At 50.9% G+C, this 19,804-nt stretch overlaps 1 protein-coding gene across 7 annotated transcripts in view; it reads left to right on the top strand.

Annotated features, from left to right (window-relative positions):
- ABR (ABR activator of RhoGEF and GTPase) overlaps positions 1 to 19,804 on the top strand; it is a 173,598-nt gene that overhangs the window by 98,886 nt on the left and 54,908 nt on the right. For 6 of the 7 annotated variants that reach the window (XM_074320133.2, XM_074320134.2, XM_019739466.3 and 3 more), the window contains 4 exons: positions 2,486 to 2,584; positions 9,802 to 9,987; positions 15,492 to 15,599; positions 18,281 to 18,341. In XM_074320133.2, the coding sequence (XP_074176234.2) occupies positions 2,486 to 2,584; positions 9,802 to 9,987; positions 15,492 to 15,599; positions 18,281 to 18,341 (454 nt within the window). Of the gene's footprint in view, positions 1 to 2,485; positions 2,585 to 9,801; positions 9,988 to 15,491; positions 15,600 to 18,280; positions 18,342 to 18,671; positions 18,839 to 19,804 lie in introns of those variants that run through there. The other variant, XM_019739467.3, reaches the window with a different exon arrangement.

Below are 19,804 nucleotides of genomic sequence, written 5' to 3'. Positions count from 1 at the left end.
ATTTGTTCACGTACACACAAGTCCACAAAGGTCAGTAGGGCTGCGTTCCTTCTGAACGTTCCAGGGAAGAGAATCTGTTTCCTGGCCTTTCCCAGCTTCTAGAGGCCCCCTGTATTCCTTGGCTCTTGGCCCCATCCTCTGTCTTCAAAGCTAGCATCTTCCAATCTTGCAACCAGTCTCTCCCCCTCCCCCTCTTTCTGTGGCCACTTCACCTTTTCTCTGACTCTCTCGCCTCCCTCTCCTAGGACCCTTGTGATACGTAGGGTCCACCTGGATAGTCCATGATAATCTTCCCATCTAAAAATCCTTAATTTAATCATATCTGCAGAGTCCCTTTTGCCATGTAAGAGAACATATTCACAGGTTTGGGGGATTGGCATGTGGACCTCTTTGGCAAGACATTGTTCTTCAGTCACAAAGTCAGATACCATTTCAAAGACTTGGGGGGGCAGCAGCCACCGGCACAGATCTGCTAACTGGTTACTAATGGAAGGCTAAGGATTAGGTCCCTTGCCTGGGGAAAGAGTGGAAAAACCTGTGAGAACACGCCTGGGAAGGGAAAGCAGCTGGGGGAAAGCTGCTCTTCTCAGGACTTGGGGAATTTCTGATCGTTTCCTACGTTCTCCCAGCCTATGCTCAGGGATCTGTTGGAGATTCTGGGTAAGCAGCTGATGCTTGAAAAAGGAACATGAGGGTGAGGAAATTATCGGAGCAGTGGAAGAGCATGGAATTTGGTGTTCAAAGGACTGGGGTGAAATCCCAGCTCTGCCACTTCCTGGCTGTGTGACCTTGGGCTAGTCCCTCCCCTCTTTTAAGTCTTGTTTGTTTCCATTTGTATAATGGAAACATATAGGACCCACCTCTCAGTGAGACATTTGAGGGCTAAGTGAGACAGTGGAAAGGACTTACAAGGCTTAATAAATGTTAGGTGCCTACATGTTAGGGGTGTCACATGGTGCTGGGCTTCAAGGAAGTCCCCAGGAGGGCGATGCAGGTGCTTCAAAGGCCCTGCGAAATCACAGGGCAGGTAACCGGATGGGGCACGGGTCAGGCTGGAGGGTCAGTGCCGCAGACTCTGACGCGAGGGCTGAGAGCTGCTGCTGCTGCAGGCTGGAGACCAGCTGTGCCTTAAGGGGAGGTGGGATTCAGACAAGAGAAGTCGCTTTTAAGCAGCAGGGGTAACAAGAACCAAAGTTCAGAGGTGGTCACACTCCTGGCACGTTGGGAAGGCAGAGATCTGATGGGTTTGGGGAGATTAAAAGGATTGGGAGAGGCACTAGGAGCCCCTAAAGTTGTTTAAAGAATAAGCTGGTCCCTGAGTCACAATTTATATTTGTATTTACTTTTTTGTTGTTGTTGTTAAACGTCTTTTTGTCCCACTAGATTAGGAGCCACATGAGAGGAGGGGCTACTGTATACTTGTTTCCTGTTGTGTCGCCAGGGTCTGGTGGGCATTCAGTACATATTTGTTGAATGGATACAAAAATGGGCAAATAACCTAACCGAATCTCCAGGTCATCACATTTTGCTGTATTGATATTAAGTCCTTGGCAAGCCTCTGGTGGAAGGTGGCATTCTCAGCAGATTGATCTGGCTTTGGTGTGTGGAGCTGAGGAGGGAGGAGAGAGGCAGAGGTCAGTTAGAAGAACGGAAGGGGGGTGGGGGGGGACGCGGGTGAGGTGCTGTGGGCCTTGACCACTGCTGGGGGAGGTGTGGAACGCAAGGGAAGAGTCTTGGTGAGAGATTAGCAAGATGGGCCTTGAAAGCTAAAGGAAGCTTGGTCTTTACCATAGAGGAGAGTGGGGGTGGGGAGGCCACTATGGGTCTGTGCCTTATACAATGCGGCAGTCAGGAAAGGCCGGGAGGTGTGGTGGGGGTGGGCTACGAGGGATAAAGGTTGAGGGCCCCACAGTTAGCACCTTCTGTTGTGGGAGTTTGCCCCTGGGGACAGGATAGAGTCTGAGGTTTAGCTAGAAGGCACACAGCCAGGGTTCCTATGGCCACTTTCATCCCATTCTCTCTACCCCCTGCTCACAGTTTATATATCACTTCTTCTGGGAGCCTCCGGCAGCCCCTGCTGTGCCCTCCCATGTGACCGAGCCTCAGTCATTTCTCTGATTTCCCTTCTTAATTATGTCCCCCCATTGAATTGCCCCCACCCATGAGGCCAGGTCCTTCCTTATCTTGCTGATTATTATAAGGTTCGCTAGGTGGATGGATGGATGGATGGATGGATGGATGGATATAAAATAAGGACATGTGGAATAAAGGATGGGAGAGAAACAAAGCAAGATGTTAGCAGTAGGAATATGGGTGATTGTTTTTCCTTTTATATTTCTGTATTTGCCAAAGTTTCTATACTAAGTATAGTTGGCTTTTATATCCTAGAGCAGTGTTAGTTAAAGAAGAGACAAATGACAAGGAAACAGGCCGCACAGGATTCTGGCCTCCTTTCTCATGAGCTGTTGGCTTCTGGTTTCTGCAGGTGGAAGCAGGGAAAGGCCTGGAGATGAGAAAGCTGGTTCTCTCGGGGTTCCTGGCCAGCGAAGAAATCTACATTAACCAGCTGGAAGCCCTCTTGCTGGTGAGTACATGTTCTGGGGCCTTCAAGTCCCTCTGTCGGACAGGGTCATGATCTAAAACTGCTTTTGGGGTTGGAAAGGAAGGGGGACCTGGACCAGTCCTTGTCTGTGGGCAGAGTCTGTGGGACTGCTCTGCTTACAGCTCGGGGTCAGGCAGCCGGGGTCATTGCCAGAAAGGTTGGATGTGCCTCTTAGCCCCGACTCTTCATTACCTGCCCTGGGAAAGCAGGATTAGAAGCACAGTCAGGTTGGGGGTGGCAAACACTCCATCACCCATGACCATGCACAGGCATTACTAATCGATCTGCCCAGGTAGAGGCCTAGCCATCTCCTGCGCTCTGTGCTCCGGGAGTCTCTATCCATCAGTCTTTGTCATTCCTGGTCCCCCTTGGAATGGTGAACCATTTGTGCCATGCCAAGGCCCTGTGGCAGGAAATGTGTGGTGGAGGGTTGTCTGTGCCATTTTGACACGTGCCATGGCTTGGAGGCATTAGACCAACTCCAGTCCTCTGTGAAGGTGCCTCAGTTTCCTCTCCAAGATGGAGGCATTGTTGTGAGAATCAGACTGGGAGGAGAATACTACTGAAAGATTTTCAAAAGGTGAAAGTACTACACAGATGTAAGGTGTTTCTGCCTTTGAAGAAAGTACTTATTAGATGCGTCTGGAGATCATGCAGAGTGATTGTGGCAGGTAAAAGGTTGTTTCCCTGGGTGTTTTGCAGTCTGAGACATAAGAGGATGCAAAGGAGGAATAAGACATGTAGGTGTAGCTCGATAGACACTCTTACAAGAATTATAAGATACAACATATATGTGCTTATGGGATAGGGTCACCCAGTGTCCCAGGGGACTTGGCATTTGTTTGCCAAGAATAACTATTGTAATGTGCAGATACTTTGCAACACGCTGAACAACGTCTGTGGTAGATCCCTGGAATTTATTGGAATGTGCAGTCATATTTTCAAGTGAAGGACAGTGTGGCAAGGACCTCGGTTTGGGGCCAGAAGTCGGGCAAGACTTGGCTCTGCCATTAACAGTAGACTTATTGCTACTGTTTTACAAACTGTGGGTCTCAACCATTAGTGGGTTGTGAAATCAACGTGGTGGGTTGAACCAGCATTTAAAACCAAATAAGAAAACACTAGCCTGTATCACCATAATAAGTAGCATTTCATGAAACTTTCGGTTTGTTGTGGGTATGTGTATATGTATGTACTAGTCCATATTATTTCTTACATGGGTTATAGGGTTTAAAAAACCACTGGCTTTGGGAAAGCCACGCATGAGCTCCTTGAGCCTGTTTCCTCATATGAGGATGAGACTAATACCATTACCTTCTCTCTCTTTATGGAGTTGAGAAGACCAGGTGATCCTGTTTGGAACCTAGTACAATGCCAGGTACTTGGGCACTCACATATTAACTGAAGGACAGACATAACCAGTCAGATACTTGTGAAATACTCCTTCTAAACTATGAATTACGGTACCAAAATAACGGGGTGTAGTTGTCGTTAGTAAAAGGATGTATATTTGAAAGGAGTTCAAACAAAGGAACCAGAGCACTGGGATTTGAATCCTTACTTGACTGCTTACTGGCTCTAGGCCTTTAGCAGATTAATGAACCTTTGGGCCTCATTTTCCCCATCTGCAGACTGGTTATACTATGTAATAGTAGTACAGCCTTGTTAGAACATTGCTGAGATGCTGTGGAAACTTAACTCATATCAATTAGCTATGGTAAAATTGGTTTTGCTTAAAGTCACAGAACCGATGGATGACATTAAGTGAGGACTTACTGTATGCTGTCCAGGGGTTTGTTGAGAGGATTATATGAGTTTGTCTGTGAAGCTCTTAAAAAAGAGCCAAAGTCTTAGCTGATGCTATTATTTTCTCCAGTGCTGAATGCAAGTTAGGGCCTGTTTTTCTCTATCAACACACCCTTTGCCTGAGGAAAGGGGCGGTGCCTGTCCTCCATCAGAGCGTGCCACTCTTAGATTCCAGCTTGAAGCTCTCATCTGTCATTGGGCCTAACCTGAGCTTCCGTTTGTCGGGGCAAAGATAACAACAGATTTAGGGGCCAAGACACTCCCTCCCTGCCTCGGTTTCAAACAGCTCCTGCCTCAAAGGCAAAAACTGTGAGACTGGGGCCCCTCTTCTCTCCCCAGCTTGTTCATCCTGGGCCCCTGACGGGTTCTTTCTGGAGCAGAAGCTACAGCGTGGGAGGGAGGGACCAGCTGGGAGGCCTGGTCTGGGGCTTGAGGGCTCCAGGAAGGTGGGGGGGCAGGACCCTCCACTGCCACAGCCTCAGCTGATAAACCTCCGAGCACCGAGCCTTCCCTCCTCCTCCCTGAGCTGGGAACCCTCCCCTCTCAGCCCCCCTGTAGTTAATCCCTTTGCTTTTGGAGGTGATCTGACCAAGGGGCTCAGAGAAGAAAATCTGTCGTCTGCAAGCTCCCTTCTCCTCCTACGCCCAGAGCTCCCTCTTTCTCGTCACCCCACCCCCATTCCCACATCTCTGCTCCTAACAGTGTTTGAATGTTCTCAGCTTAACACTTCCTGATATGCAAACAGCTAGATGTGTGTACCTAAGACTGTGTACACACACAGGCACAGACAGGGACGCCACACTGGAGTCTCAATTCCTGCCCCCAGGTTGCTGGCTGGGCAAGGTCTGGTCATCTCCTGGAACCCTCCAGGTTCCTGGTGGTCTCAGATTATAAGTGAAATGGTCCTGGGAGCCTGGGCTGCAGTGGGGGTGGAGGGAGACAAACCGAATGCTTGTAATTCGGCATCTCTCCCCGACTCTGGGTAATGAGCTGGGTGGGTACTGCCTCTGGCTGCACCATCACCCACAGCACCTCCCACCACTGGGCTTGACTAACAGGCCATCTTCTCTCAGACTCTCGTTCTGGCAGTTTGCTTTGTAGTTCCTCTGCCCACGGCTCTCAGGTTCCTTATCTGTGAAAGAGGTTAGTGACGCCCTCCTGCCTGGGCCCCAGGGAGGAGGAGGACAGCTAGGTGTTAGTAACAGGTCTTGCTTACAGCCTCCAGGCCTCTGGGATAGGAGGTGGAGGAAATGGGCGATTTCTTTCCCCTGTTTCGAAAGGCAGGTTGCTGGGGCACAGAGCAGACCAAGACCTGTATGGGGCTTCACCAGATAAAAATGACTGCCTTCCAGGGCCAGCCAAGGGCGCACACCCAGTGCTTTCCCCTCCCCCGTGAACTCAGGGCTGAGACCGTAGGTCTCCAGCCTTGTCCTGAGAACTGTCTGGTGGCCCAGTGCAGCCCCTGTCCATGTGACCCGCTGCTGGTGAGTGCCCATTTCTTCCCCTTTTGTAGACAGAGTGGGAAGTTTAGGAGGAAGCAGAGCACTTGTTGTCTTGTCCCTGCGTGGGCAGTAGATGGGTGCTTCCCCAGCAGCTTCTGAGAAATCCTAACTTTTTTGCCTTCCCAGGATGGTTCTCTCCCGATTTCCTTTATTCCCCCCCCTCAGTGGGGATGGCACTGGAGCAGCAACATGCATTGGTGGTTCTGGGCCTCTGTGGTGACTGGGACCCTCCATTGTCTCCTGAGTAGAGGGACTAATGATAAACTGTGACAGTGATCCTGAGGGCCAGTCTGTATCCTTTTCGGAGCCCTGGGAGCCTTGAAGCTGAATGTGGCCTCCCACCTGGGATTGGGAGGAACAGTATTCCCTTCCTCATGGCTTCCAGTTCCTTCTGTTTCTTTATGAGGCATGCTTAGCCAGGCCCCACCCCTCCACCTGCTCAGATCTTCCCAACCTTCACGGCCTGTTTCGGTCACCTCCTCTGGGAAGCCCTCCAAGTTGCACCAGCGCAACCTCAAGACCACTTGGTTGGTACTTATAGGACAAGTCAGGTTATACCCTATCTTGCTTTGTCCACTAAATTGTTTCATTTATGTTGTTCTAGTTTACCCAAAGAGATTATAACATTCTCTAGAGCAAGGATCATGAGGCATAAAAATAATCTCCTAAAAAGAAAACTGGACCCTGTCACTCCCTTGCTTAAATCCTTCCAGGGAAAACCAGGTCATTGCTTGGGCTTAAAAGCCACATTCCTTCGCCTGCATGATCTAGCCGCTGCCCACCCGCCTGCCCTGCTTTAGGTCCCTCTCTTTACCCTTGCCCACTGCGTACAGGCTCACTGGCTGTCTCCCAGCTTCTGTCTCACTGAGCCTGTTCCCGCCTCAGGACTGAGCCCTGAGGAAGTCCGCCTGGAATACTGTTCCTGTGCCCGCGTGCTTCCATTTCAGGGGAAATGTCCCCTTCTTGGAGAAGCTGTCCTTTAGCACCTGACTTGGGACATCCCCTTCTGACTTCCCTCATTGCATGTATGTGTAATTATTGTGGTCGGTTGTTTCCTTGTGTTTTGTCTCCCTTCCTAGACGGGAGGCTCCATGGGGCAATGATTCGTGAACCACAGAACAGCACCCCCCTGAAGCCCCCGCCCCTACCCCAGTCTTGCCTCACGGTAGACACTTGGTACATTATTTGTGGGGTGAACAATAATAGTAGCAGCTAACATTGATTGATTGGCTTTTACCGTGTTTCCCTGAAAATAAGACCTAGCTGGACAATCAGCTCTAGTGCGTCTTTTGGAGCAAAAATTGATATAAGACCTGGTATCATATCATATATCATATCATATCATACATATCATATCATATCATATTAAAGACCCATCTTATAGTAAAATAAGACCAGGTCTTAGATTAATTTTTGCTCCAAAAGACGCATTAGAGTTGATTGTCCGGCTAGGTCTTATTTTTGGGAAAACACAGTATATAGCAGGCACCTAGTCAATATTTTAGATAAATTATGGCTTTTGATCTTCCTATCTGTGTTCTTGAGAAGGTAATATTCTCCCAGTTTTACAAATGAGACTGCTGAGGCCCAGAGATGCTTGGTAACTCGCCCACTGTTAGTAAGTGGTAGAGTTGGGGCTCAAACCCACACTGCCTGGCCTGCACCAGGTCGAACCCCATTCTACTTCCCTAGCAAAGGGCTAGACATTAAGGGTTTGTTGGTTCCAACGCTGAGAGGGTCACAAGGGGGCCTTCTGCTTTCTCCTGCCTGGACTTTATAGAGCTGGGAGGATGACAGAGCCAGAAGTCAGAGCGTTCATCTGAGTCAATGAGACTTTCTCTGGTGAACAGACTTGGGCACTGCCACCATCAGAGTGAGACAGATGTGAGGAGAGAGTGAAACGTGGCTGGGAGTTTGCTGCTTTGGCTGGCTCAAGCCGGTGGTCATCTCTCAGAGTGAGCCAGCAATACGTTTGGTCTCCCTCAGTGTAGGTGTTCCCTCCAGTCTAGCATTGGGTCACCCATTCCCTGCTAGAATGCTTCTCTTGTCGGAAAGCTCACTACTGGATCCTATGACAGAATGGGGGATAGTTCTAAGGAGGCCACACTTGACCCCATGACTTCTTGCTGCTCATGAGTCTGCACAGTGACCCAGACTAAGTCAAAGACCCCTTTCCATACAGCCCTTCATCACATGAGCCATGGCTGACTCAGGCTTCTCTCTTCCGGTGCCCTCCCCTCCCTTGCCTTCTCTTTGTGGCGGGTTTCCAGACCCTGTCTCCGGGAGGGCCTTTGGAGTCCAGGCTGGGCCTCTTTGAGGGTTTGAGGCCGAAGGAAGGTCAACCAAGGAGGGTCTCTTTATCCTTCAGTGTCAGTTTTTTGTTTCAACTATGAATTGTACTACCTTTTCCCCTGATTATATAACATTAGTGTTTACTCTCACCACTGTGCTGTACACCTCAGACTGATGCTATCGAATGTCAACCGTCATTGACCAATTAAAATAGTTTTCATTAAAAAGTACATTAAGCAGCAAAATAAATAAAATTAGTGTTTACTCATTGTAAACACTAATGATTTAGAAAATGCAGAATATTATACTGAAGAAGATGCACCCAAGCCCCGTTATCACACGGTCCTACTGGGCGTGGAGGTGATGGCTTCCGCTCCCAGCCATTGTTGGGAGAGGATCCTGAGTTATTGTCTGTCACTTCACCGTCTCCACCTGCAGGCCAGGGAGCATCTTGGTGTAGACAACAGAGACAACAGATGGGTTTCATCATACACGTCAACCTCAGCATTGAGAAAGAGTCTGAGACTACAACCGGGCTCAGTGAGGAAGATCATTGTGATCGCTCAGCCATGTTTGCCACGGGTACAGGAAGTGGGACAGTGGCATGTGTGCCACCTGTTTACTCTCTCTCTACTAAGTGATGAGAACTTGAAATACTGGTGCCACTGAGACTGGCCTTCAGTCCCTTGAAGACTGCACTCCCAAGTCTTAGAATCACGTTCTGTTTCTTCCTTTGTTTTTTTTTGTGTGTGTGGTTTTTCTTTTACTTTATTGGGGAACAGTGTGTACGTCCAGGACTTTTTCCCAAGTCAAGTTGTTGTCCTTTCAATCTTAGTTGTGGAGGGTGCAGCTCAGCTCCAGGTCCAGTTGCTGTTTCTAGTTGCAGGGGGCACAGCCCACCATCCCCGGTGGGAGTCAAACCAGCAACCTTGTGGTTGAGAGGATGCGCTCCAACCAACTGAGCCATATGGGAGGCAGCTCAGCTCAAGGTGCCGTGTTCAATCTTAGTTGCAGGGGGCGGAGCCCACCATCCCTTGTGGGACTCAAGTTGCTGAACCGGCAACGTTGTGGTTGAGAGCCCACTGGCCTTCGGAGTTAGGAGCACGGAGCTCCAACCACCTGAGCCACCAGGCCAGCCCACGTTCTGTTTCTTGGAAGGAGACAGCTGAGGGGTTCCCAGTCAACCCTCGCTTCTGCTGAAGTGTGACTGTGACGAGAGAGCTTGTGCCTGAGAGCCGTAGGCCACTGTGGAAGAAAGACTTGGAGACTGTTAAATTCAAAAGTGAGCCCAGTAGTACAGACTGCAGGCTGGGGGTTCCTCAGGGGAGAAGGGGTGAGGGAAATATGTCCCTTAGGCCTGGCAGGACTTCCTGACCAGGCTCTGGCTGTCAGGTTCCCTCTCCTTGCAGGTGCACATGGCTTGTTGGGGCCCGTGGCAGCCGCTACTTGACCCGAAGCACACTTCAGATGCCCTGCCCTCCGTGGCCTTGTAGAGGGAGAACTCGGGCAGCTGGAAGGGCTAATCATTGCCCTGGGCCTGCTGACGTTCTGGTTTATTTGCCGCTCACCTCTGCTCTGTTTTTTCCTCTTCTCTCCCAGCCCATGAAACCCCTGAAGGCCACAGCCACCACCTCCCAGCCTGTGCTCACCATCCAGCAGATCGAAACCATTTTCTACAAGATCCAGGACATCTATGAGATCCACAAAGAGTTCTACGACAACCTCTGCCCCAAAGTGCAGCAGTGGGACAGCCAAGTCACCATGGGCCACCTCTTCCAGAAGCTGGTGAGTCTCCTGTTGGTGGAGGGTCTTCATCCAGGGCCTCAGTGGAGCTACTGGTGTCAGGGGAGGACTGGTCAGCCCCAGCCCTCCTGGTCTCCTGGAAGCTTTCTGAGTCCTGGAGGAAAGCCTGGGCCTCTGCTTTATGGGAATGCTGGACCTGGGGCCTCAACTCCCGGTCTCCGCCGTGAAGCCCAAATGTTCTAGGGATGCTGGTGACAGGCCATGTGCATAGGTGCTCCTGACAGGGCACGTTTCTCTCTCCTCCCTGCTGGGCTTCAGTCCCATCCATGAGCTAACAGAGGGGTGTGTGCCCAGCGGACAGGCAGCAACTGCTCATTTGAGACCCCGGGCATTTACTGTACCTGAGCGCTGCCTGTGAAATGCCGTGGTCAGCTGGGAGACTGTCAGCTAAAGATCTTCTCCTGAGGACTTTAGAGCAGAAAGCACTAAGCCTAGTCGCCCCACCACTGCAGGGGAGGGGCAAGGCCTGAGGGGGTAGAATTCACGTGGAGGCTTAGTGTTGGGAAAGGCTCCCAGAGGTCTTCTAGGTCCCAGGGCTCCTGGGACACTGTCTCCCCGAGCCCTGTGTATGTCTCTGGCTCTGTCCCCCGGAGGAGCTCCAGGTGAGACCCACAGCACCCCCTGCCCCCACCTGGCTCTCCTCTTCATAACTTCTGCCAGCCTGACAGGTGGGAAGGGATTCAGTGGCTGTTGTTCTCTGGTTGAATGGTGGGGGCAGAGAGCAGCACATCTGTCCTTTTCCTCCCTGCAACGGTGGGACTGGTTGAGTGGACAGGTCTCCGCTTTTCTTATACTGGAGAAAACTCTTGCTTGGCTACTCCCAGGGCCTCCAGCTCAGCATGTTCAAAATTGAACTCATTGTCTCTGAAGTTCTTTGCTCTTCCTCCTGCCTCTACCATGTTTCCTTGAAAATAAGACCTAGCTGGACAATCAGCTCTAATATGTCTTTTGGGCAAAAATTAATATAAGACCCAGTATTATATTATAATATAATATAATATAATATAATATTATATTATATTATATTATATTATATTCCCAGTCTTATATTAATTTTTGCTCCAAAAGACGCATTAGAGCTGACTGTCCAGCTAGGTCTTATTTTCGGGGAAACACTCAGTGGGTGCTGCTGCTATCTCACCCCCATCCATCCGCAACTCCTTGGACTCACCCTTAGCACCTCCCTTCCCTCACTCCGCCTCCCTTGCCCCCTCATCCCAGAGTCCACTTCTTAAACGCTCACTGCCACCTGCTTCCCTCCACCAGCTCTGGTGCCCTCACCTGGACCACTGCTGTGGCCTCAGGAGGTGGCTCCTGCCTCCAGGCCCCCCTCCCCCTCCCCCTCCGCCTCCTACCTTTGCTTAGCAGCCAAGAGGTACCTAAGCTCCTGACCAGGCCTCATGTCTCCTCTGCTTACATCCTGTCAGTGACTCCCCTTGCCCATTGGATGCAGACCAGGCTCCAAGGAGACCCTTTGAATGCTGCTCTCTGGCCTCTGGCTGCTGTCTCCCCCACCCTCTGTGCCCCTGACACTGAACTTTCTATTCTCAGTTCACACTGCCGGCACTCTTGACCTCTCTGTACTTATGGCTCTAGCTGCCTGAAATGTCCTTCCCCGTCGGGTGTGGCTTCTCCTGGTCAGTTCCCAGCTTAGAAGTGATGGCTTTGGATAAGACTACCCCAACCCCTCGAATGCAGCCTCTATGCTTATCCCTCAGTGAACACGATACCAGCCTGACTCCCCGACACCATAAGCTCCCGGAGGACAGAATATATTTGCTTCATCATTAGACACCCCCTCCACCGACCTCCCTGCCCAGGACCAGCCCCGTGCTCAGTACATGAATGAATGAGGGAGTGAATGAGTGCACCATGACCTTGACCACCAGGACTAAGGAGAACTTGGAAGGGCATGGAGAGAGCCATCACAGGATCTGAGGTCTGTGTCCTGAGAGACCAGCAGTGTTGTCGGGACAAGCACAGCTTCTAGAGCCAGGTCACAGCTGGGTTTGAATCCTGGTTCTGCCACCAATTAAACCTGTGATTTTGGGCAACTTACCCAACCTCTCCGAGATGCGGCTTCCTCATCTGTACAAATGAGGACAATACAAGTATTTATCTCATTGGATTGTTGTGAGGACTGAGTGAGTTAATACCTGAAAAGTGCTTAGAACAAGGCCTGGAACATAGTAAATTAGTAAATACTCAATAGTCGGCCATTTTCATTACTGTTGTTATTATTACTATTATTATTAATAATAATATTAGGAAGAGGTGCAACTAGAAGGTATTGCAGAGGAACTCCACGCTTCTGGTTCTGGCAGCCCCAGAGTGGTCACCCCCGGTTAGGGATGTGAACATCCAGTCCTCACTCCGGCCTGGTCCCTGGAGCTGGACCTGATTGGCTGGGGGCAGCGCTCTTCAGCCCTCAGGAGGGCAAAAGAGAGCAAACCTGGGGGCAGCATGGCGAATAGCCCAGAGCACAGCGCAAAGGCTTTCCCAGTTTATCTTTGTCACTTGGACCCTGCTGTCACCAGGGTCCCCCGTTCTGGTCTCAGCTCCACAGGCCTCGCCATGAATTTGCTCCCCACCTTGCCTCCCACAGCACCATGAACTGAGGTCTGAAGCCCCTGGGAGTGCCTGGGTAGAGCCAGGGCCGGCCAGGCCAGGCATCCGGAGGCAGTTTCTTTTCCTCTGGTCTCCGGGTATTTGATTATCCATCACGGAGAGAAGGGAATTAGCATCTCTGCTGTTTGTTTTATGAGGTCACCCCAGTGCCAAACTGCTGTTTCCAAGCAACACCCACTTCCCAGTTAACTGCCCTGGCAGGCTGGGCCTTGGGCCCTCTAGGCGAGGGTGCCCCATGGGGATGACAGCACCTGGGGTGGTCAGTGGCTCCTGCACACAGGCCTTCTTCCCAGGCTCCTGCTTCTGCTTTACCTCCTGCTGTTCCCTTAGGCAGTGGGATGGGAGGGTACCATTCCAACCTGGGCATCCAGCCTCCTGGGAAAGGGGACAAGGAGGGCACATACCTGGAAGAAGAATAGCAATGATTTTTACTTCAGTTTAGGAAGCGACTGTCTAGCTCATCCCCTGTAGGCTGGGACACCAGTGGGCCAGTATTCCCCCTGGAAAAGGAAACAAACTCCATCCCTTCCTGCCCCTCCCCCAAGATTTTTCTTTTTGAAAAGTCGGGCCTGTCTGGGGCTGAGAGACCTGCCTGTCTCTGACGGTGGCTGTTCCTCAGGCATCCCAGTTCTCACTTTTCCCTCTGGCTTTCCTGGGCTCCACTACCTGCTTCCTCAGGCTGCTCTAGGCCCCCCGCCTCACTTCTTTGGGTCCTTGAGGAGCACAGGGACTCTGCAGTAAGCAGAGTGGTCCAGGGAAGGGCTCAGGGGCAGCCCACTTTCCCCAGCACTTTGGTGAGAGCCCCAGGGAAACTTCACTGAAAAAAATTTAAATCAGAAAATCTAGAGAATAATGTAGCAGACAACTGTGTGCTCACCTCTCAGAATTAACAGATGCTAAGCTCGGAAGGTACACAGCAGAATATTTTAATCAAAACAATAAAGCATTGCAGATGCAGACGAAGTCTCTCCCTCTTTCCTCCCAACGTAGAAGTAGCTACTGGCATGAATTTGGTGTGTAGCCTTCTAGCTTGTAGTTTGTGTTTTTACTACATATCTATAGCTTTTTCTGGCATTACGTGTACCTTTTAAATGGACATGATATACATATATATATAAATGTATGTATGTATTCTCTGTATGTTGCCATATATACTCTACCAGTGGTGCCAAAAAATGTATATACATGACTTGTATTCATCTTTTGTTATTGGTATATATTGAGTGTTACAATTTTAAATACAGTTTTTCCTTTCTTAAAATGTGTATATGTTTTTTTTGGCACCCTCTGATAAATATATATATATATATATATATATATATATATATATATATATATAATGTATTTTGCAATTCAATCAACATTTGTTTTAAAACTTGTTGGTGGTGCTACACATGGATCTAATTCATTAATTTTAACTGCAGCGTGTGTGTGTGTGTTCCCCTTATTATGAGCATTTGTTTCCAGTCTTTCTACAGAAAGAAGAGTGAGGTTGTGAATCCCCACACTCACATTTTCTTGGGCACATATATATGCAAATTTCTCCAGAGCATCACTTTCCAGTGGAAATATAAGCGAGCCACAACTAAAATTTAAAAATTTCTCTTAGTAGCCATGCATATAATCTAAAATTTAAGAGTAGAAACACACTGGTGAAATTAATTATGAGAATATATTTTATTTAGTCCAATAGAGTTACAATATTATCATTTCAACATGTTATCAATATTTAAAAAAATGAGGTAATTTACATTCTCTTTTACATATGAAGCTTTTGAAATCCAGTGTGTATTTTACGCTTACAGCACATTTCAGTTTGGATTCGCCACATTTGAGGTGCTCAGTAGACATATGTAGTGAGTGGCTCCTGTATTGGATAGCAGAGCTCTCTGTGCAGAAGTGGATTTGCTAAGTGGTAGGCTGAACTGTGCATATTTTTAACTTTGTTAGTTATTAACAAATTACTCTCCAAAGAATTGTATTAATTTACACCCCCACAAGCAGTCTGTACAGGTTCCTATTCCCCCACTTTCTTGCAATTCCTTGATATCATTAGACTTTTAAATTTTGGCCAGATTGATGGGTATAAAATAGTATCTCATTGTAGTTTTAATTCAAATTTCCACCCTTTGCTCCCATAAGAGGAAGTGCACAAAGGCTCTCCTTAAGCGTGTGAGGAATTGAGGGACTGTGCCTTGGTTTCCCCTTTTGTAGAAACGGCTGATGGCATCTGTTCTGCCTCCCAGAAGAGGTGAGGCTCTATGTGGTGACTTGTAAATGAGTAGTGAGGCAGGGCCTCTGGCTCCTTGGGGGCTTAGGAGATGGGGACAGGGACCTAGAAGCTGAGGGCGTGGGGACTGTGCCGTCAAATACTGTGCCTCACACTCCACATGGGGAGTGAGGCACTGAGCTGGCCACACATGCCCACCCTGCTCCTCCCCTGTCTCTCTGCTCCAGCTAATTCCAGGATGTGAAAGAGATGCGAGGCATTCAGGGGTTTCAAACCCAGAGAGACCTTGATGATGCTAAATAAAGCCAAATGCGGCTGATGAGTTGAATTTCTAGCATACCAACAAAGGCCCTGCCCTGGGGGTTCCCCCCCACACAGCCCTCGGCACCCCCTTGTTAACCTTACTGGCTAAATCCGTTTCCATGGAAACTTGTCAAGTTCAAAGGGATACTGTAGTATGTATATTCATTCTGCCTTTCCCCTCTGTTCCCAGCTAGCCCTTAGGAGCTGAGTTAGAGGTTTTGAGTGTTAAGGGAGCTCCAGGTGCTCTGGTTAAGCTTTCATCCATTCATTAATCCTCTCTCCCCATCCCACTCCTGCACATCTCTCTCTCCTCTCCTCCCTGCAGGCCAGCCAGCTGGGCGTGTACAAAGCGTTTGTGGATAACTATAAAGTCGCTCTGGAGACAGCTGAGAAGTGCAGCCAGTCCAACAACCAGTTCCAGAAGATCTCTGAGGTGGGCAGCTCCCTGCACAGCCACCCCTATGACTCAGGGTTTTGGGGGGGCTGCTCAGAGCCTTCTAGCCTTTGGGCCTCTCCTTTCCTGCTTGCCAGTTAGAAAAATGGTTCCCGTGATGGGTAACGGCCTGACATTTGTTTTCTTGCACTTGACATTTTCCCTCTTAATGTAAGAACACCAATTTGTTTGATTTTTATCATTCTGTTTTAGGTTTTTCTGTGTTAGAACAGGGGAGACAAAGTGGGGGGGCAGTATTTCCCACACTGCGGTGACCTTGAACAAGTCACTTCCCTTCTGTTGGCCTTTGTTTCTGTAGAATCAGGTATCTAGATTCCTCCAACTCATCCCACACTTGCTTGATAAGAACTACCAGGGACACTGTTTAAAATACCTTCCCTAGAGTTTCAGCTTCAGAAGGTTTGCCGTGGGGCCTGGGAGTCTGTATTTTTAAACAAGTTTCCCGAGTAATTTTTATGATCAGGAAGATTGTAGGAAGGCTGGACTAAGTGGTCTTTTCAGATCCTTGCAATCCCACAAACAGAGAGCACAAAGGCCACTTATGTGGAGTAGAAGCCAACAGCCCCTCTGGCTGGGAATATGCCTGTCCTGCTGCTGCAGCGAAGCCTTCCCTCCATGCTCCTCTACAGGGCATCGTCTGCCATCGACACTTCTGTGTCCAGGAAGTGGGAGGGCAGGACTCGGGTCCTTCAGGAGCACAGCCCAACTCACCCTTTTAGCCAGAACGACCTCAGTGAGCCCCAAGCTTCTGGCCTTGTAGTCACAGCACCCAGCTCCAAATTCAGGGCTAGAGAACCTCTGGTTCCAGGATTGGGTAGCTCCTTCTGCAATTTTGGAGGTCCTGCCTTACATGTCCCTCTGGACCTTTTGCTTTCTCATCTCGGCTCTGATGCTAGAAAAGTTGGTGAGGTGCAGGGTACTTCTCGTGAAACTACTGGGGTTAGGTGTTATACGCAAGTTTGAAATTTGCCTAGAGGCAGCATGGAGTTGGACAGAGGTGAAAATGTCTGTTTGATTACTCATCAAAGCCAAATTGGCAAAATGTGGACTTGGATCTGTAGCCACGTTGGACTTGCTAACATTTCTACTCCACAATTACACACTACGGCTGGAGGCAGAGAGAGGAGGGCTGAGCTCAGTTTCTTCTCCCAAACCCAGGGATCAGGTGAGTCAGCCTCCTCCTCAGAGGACAGAGTGAGGGGTAGGGATGTCCCTCTACATGGAGGCACGAGGCTGGAGAAATGGTCCTTCCCCTCACAGCTCACAGCCCTCCCTGGGAACAAACTGGATTCCCCTGATCTGTGTTGAGAGAGGTCCAGCCAAGGGTGCCCAGGTACCCTGGGTCATGTATGGTCCAGAAAGTGGGGGTATCTCCTTAGCCTGGGCTAAGAAACCCAGCCTTCCCAGAAACCCCTGCTCTCATCCCTAAGCCCCTCTCAAAACCTGCTGCCTCCAAGGGCAGGCCAGGCTTGTGGCCTGCTGCCAGGTGGCTTCTCACCCTGACTCATGCGCTGACGCTGTCACTTCCTACTGGCTCTGTCACTTAATTACTGCAATTAGGCCCTTCTCCACTGCAGCAGGAGTGATTTCATACTTCTAGGCTGCCCTGAAGGGGGGCATGGAGAAAAATTCTGTAAATCTGGGAACCGCACGCCAACCAGAGACTCAGCCTTGAGGAGATGAGTAACCCCCCCTTCACCCCACACCCAAATCCCAGACTCAGTCCCGGAAGGTTTTCTCTGTCTAGAAACAGCTTGAGGCAGGACCAGGAAAAGGGGTGTTCCCGCTGCCTGGGCATTTCCTCCCTCCCAGGCAAAGCAGGCACCTGGGTATCTGACCTTGGCCTCGCCTCGACCCTACCTTGCTGCTGACATCCTCTTTGGAGCCCTCTTCCCTGCACTCCACGCTCCAAATGGGGATTGCATTACATCTCCAGTTACAGGCCATGCTGGTGGGTTGGCAGGCGCTGGAGCTGGACCTCTCTCTCTAAAGGCAGATAAAACAAGTGTGGATCAAATAAGCTGCGCTGGAGTCCGTTTCCAGCACTCACTACCCAGGCATTTTGCCTGGGATCCAGGAAGACTGTTGCTTCTTTCTCCCTGACGGTTTCCTCTGTGATGCCCAGCACAGGGTGGGGAATGTCAGCCGGGGCTGGGGACTGGGTGAGTCCCTCCCCATGTGGGTGATATGGGTGGGATGGAGCTCAGGCTGCCCCTGGAGCTCAGCCGCTCGGCCTCACGAACACCACCACCCTGCTTCCCCCTGTGCAGGTGTGTGGGACCCCTTACTCCTTATCCCAACAGCGGGTCATGCCCCCCGGTATCAGCTGCTACACCTGGTGCTTGTCCACTCAAGCCCTGTGTGCCCTGGGCTGATGTATACAGACCCCCAAGGAGTGGCTGTGGTTGGGGGTCCTGCTCTTGCCACTGCTCATTCTCTGGAAGGCCCTCAGAGTCGCCAGGGCGGGGCCACGAGGTTCCGAGGCTCCTGGAGATCGTGGGTGTGGCACCAGCAGTTTGTAGGCAGTGAGGTAGAGGGGAGGCGGGTGCCCGTAAGTCTTTGTCTTCTCGGATCTGCCTTTCTTCCTGCCATGCTCATGATGGGGGATGGGCTGGCTCAGGGGACCAGCCAGGTAGTGATTCCTCTCCTCTGTTTGGCAGGAACTCAAAGTGAAAGGTCCCAAGGACTCCAAGGACAGCCACACATCAGTCACTATGGAAGGTACCTTGGTGGACGGGCTGGATGGCAGTCCCCTTCTTTTGTCTGGCTTTGTGGACTATGGTGCCTTGTTTGTGTGAGCGTGTATACGTTGATGTGTGAGCGTGTGTGAGCGCGTGCACGCGAAGAATCAGCCTCTGTCCCCAGGCAGCCAGCCAGCTACAAACGTGCTCCTCCTGAGGATGCCAGTGGGCAGCTAGCTCCGCTCCTCCTCCCTCCTCCCATTTCTACAGGCGCACGAGCCGTGAGCGCGCCTCCCCTCCCCTCCCTTCCCTCCCCTTCCCTCCTCTCCCCTCCGCTCCCCTCCCCTCCCCCTTGCTGGAGGAGCACTCGGAGCAGTGGCTTGGTCCTGGAGGCTGCAGCAGCAGCCGGCAAAGGTGGCTGAGTGGCGGGGCTGCTGATGGGAGCCAGGGAGCGATGGCCACATGCTCCTGCTGCCGGGACAGAGGCTGCCATGGAAATTCTCCTCATCGTTCGCTTCTGCTGTAACTGCACCTATGGTAACCCAGACCCCCTCTCATGGGAGGTGGTGTATCTTCCCACCTCTGGGGGCTAGTTGGAGTGGGCTAAAATGTGGCCGTCAAGGTTTGGGGGGCAGCAGGGAAGGGAGGGGGAGCACGTGGCTGGATCTGCATTTACCCCGTTCTGGCCAGCTTCCAGCTGGAGTTGAGATCTGGGGGCCACTCAGGGCAGCGTGCCTTAGAAATGGAAGGACCAGGTTAGACGGGTCCTGGTACCCACGGAGGATCTGTGTGGAATTGGTGGCTTGGCTTGAAAGGCAACTTCCTGGAGAGGCTATTAAGGACAGTAGTGACAAGGCCTTACCTGGCAGGTGTGGCACCCTGGGCCAGAGAGGGGTCAGCAGGGGCCAGTAGGAGTGACAGATGGTCGGGACAGCAGTGCCTGGGATCAGGAGGGCGCCAGCCCCTGCTGGAGGGAGAAGTTGGGAATTTCTTTGTTTCCAGAGGAGCGGAGGTTGAGCAGCCAGGGTATTGTGTGCTCAGAGTGCACATGCTGCCTTGGAGACCAGCTCTCCTCTCAGCACGGCGGTGACGCGGTGAGAACTGGATGCGGTTGGGAGAGCAGGAAGGAATTGGGCTGCTCTGATGGAGGGTTGTTTCTAGTCACTGGAGAGCCTTGAGCTGAGGTCCTGGCACTTAGCACAGAAGGTAACGGAACGCTTGTGGGAGAGGGGGGCGTGGCAGTCTGCTGCTTCGTGAAGGTCACACACCTACCATACAATGGAAGGGATCAGAGCATCCCGTTTGCAGCTCCCTTAGCGAGGAGGTCCTGGGACAGGCACAGGCTGTCAGCTAGGCTTTTGCTCCCAGGAGGCTATACCAGGCCTAGGCAAGGAGGTAACCAGAAGCCCGTGGGCCCTGCTCTCTGAGGCAAGAAGTGTCTCAGGGATGACCCAAGCTGCCTTTGGCAGGGATGTGGGGCTCAAGTGTTGCCTCGGCCCGTGT

Source organism: Rhinolophus sinicus, chromosome 12 (assembly GCF_057876585.1).
Source record: "Rhinolophus sinicus isolate RSI-liver-muscle chromosome 12, RSI-T2T, whole genome shotgun sequence".
Lineage (NCBI taxonomy): Eukaryota > Metazoa > Chordata > Mammalia > Chiroptera > Rhinolophidae > Rhinolophus > Rhinolophus sinicus.
Note: the sequence above shows the minus strand (reverse complement) of the source record. Positions and strands in the feature narration are given on the sequence as shown.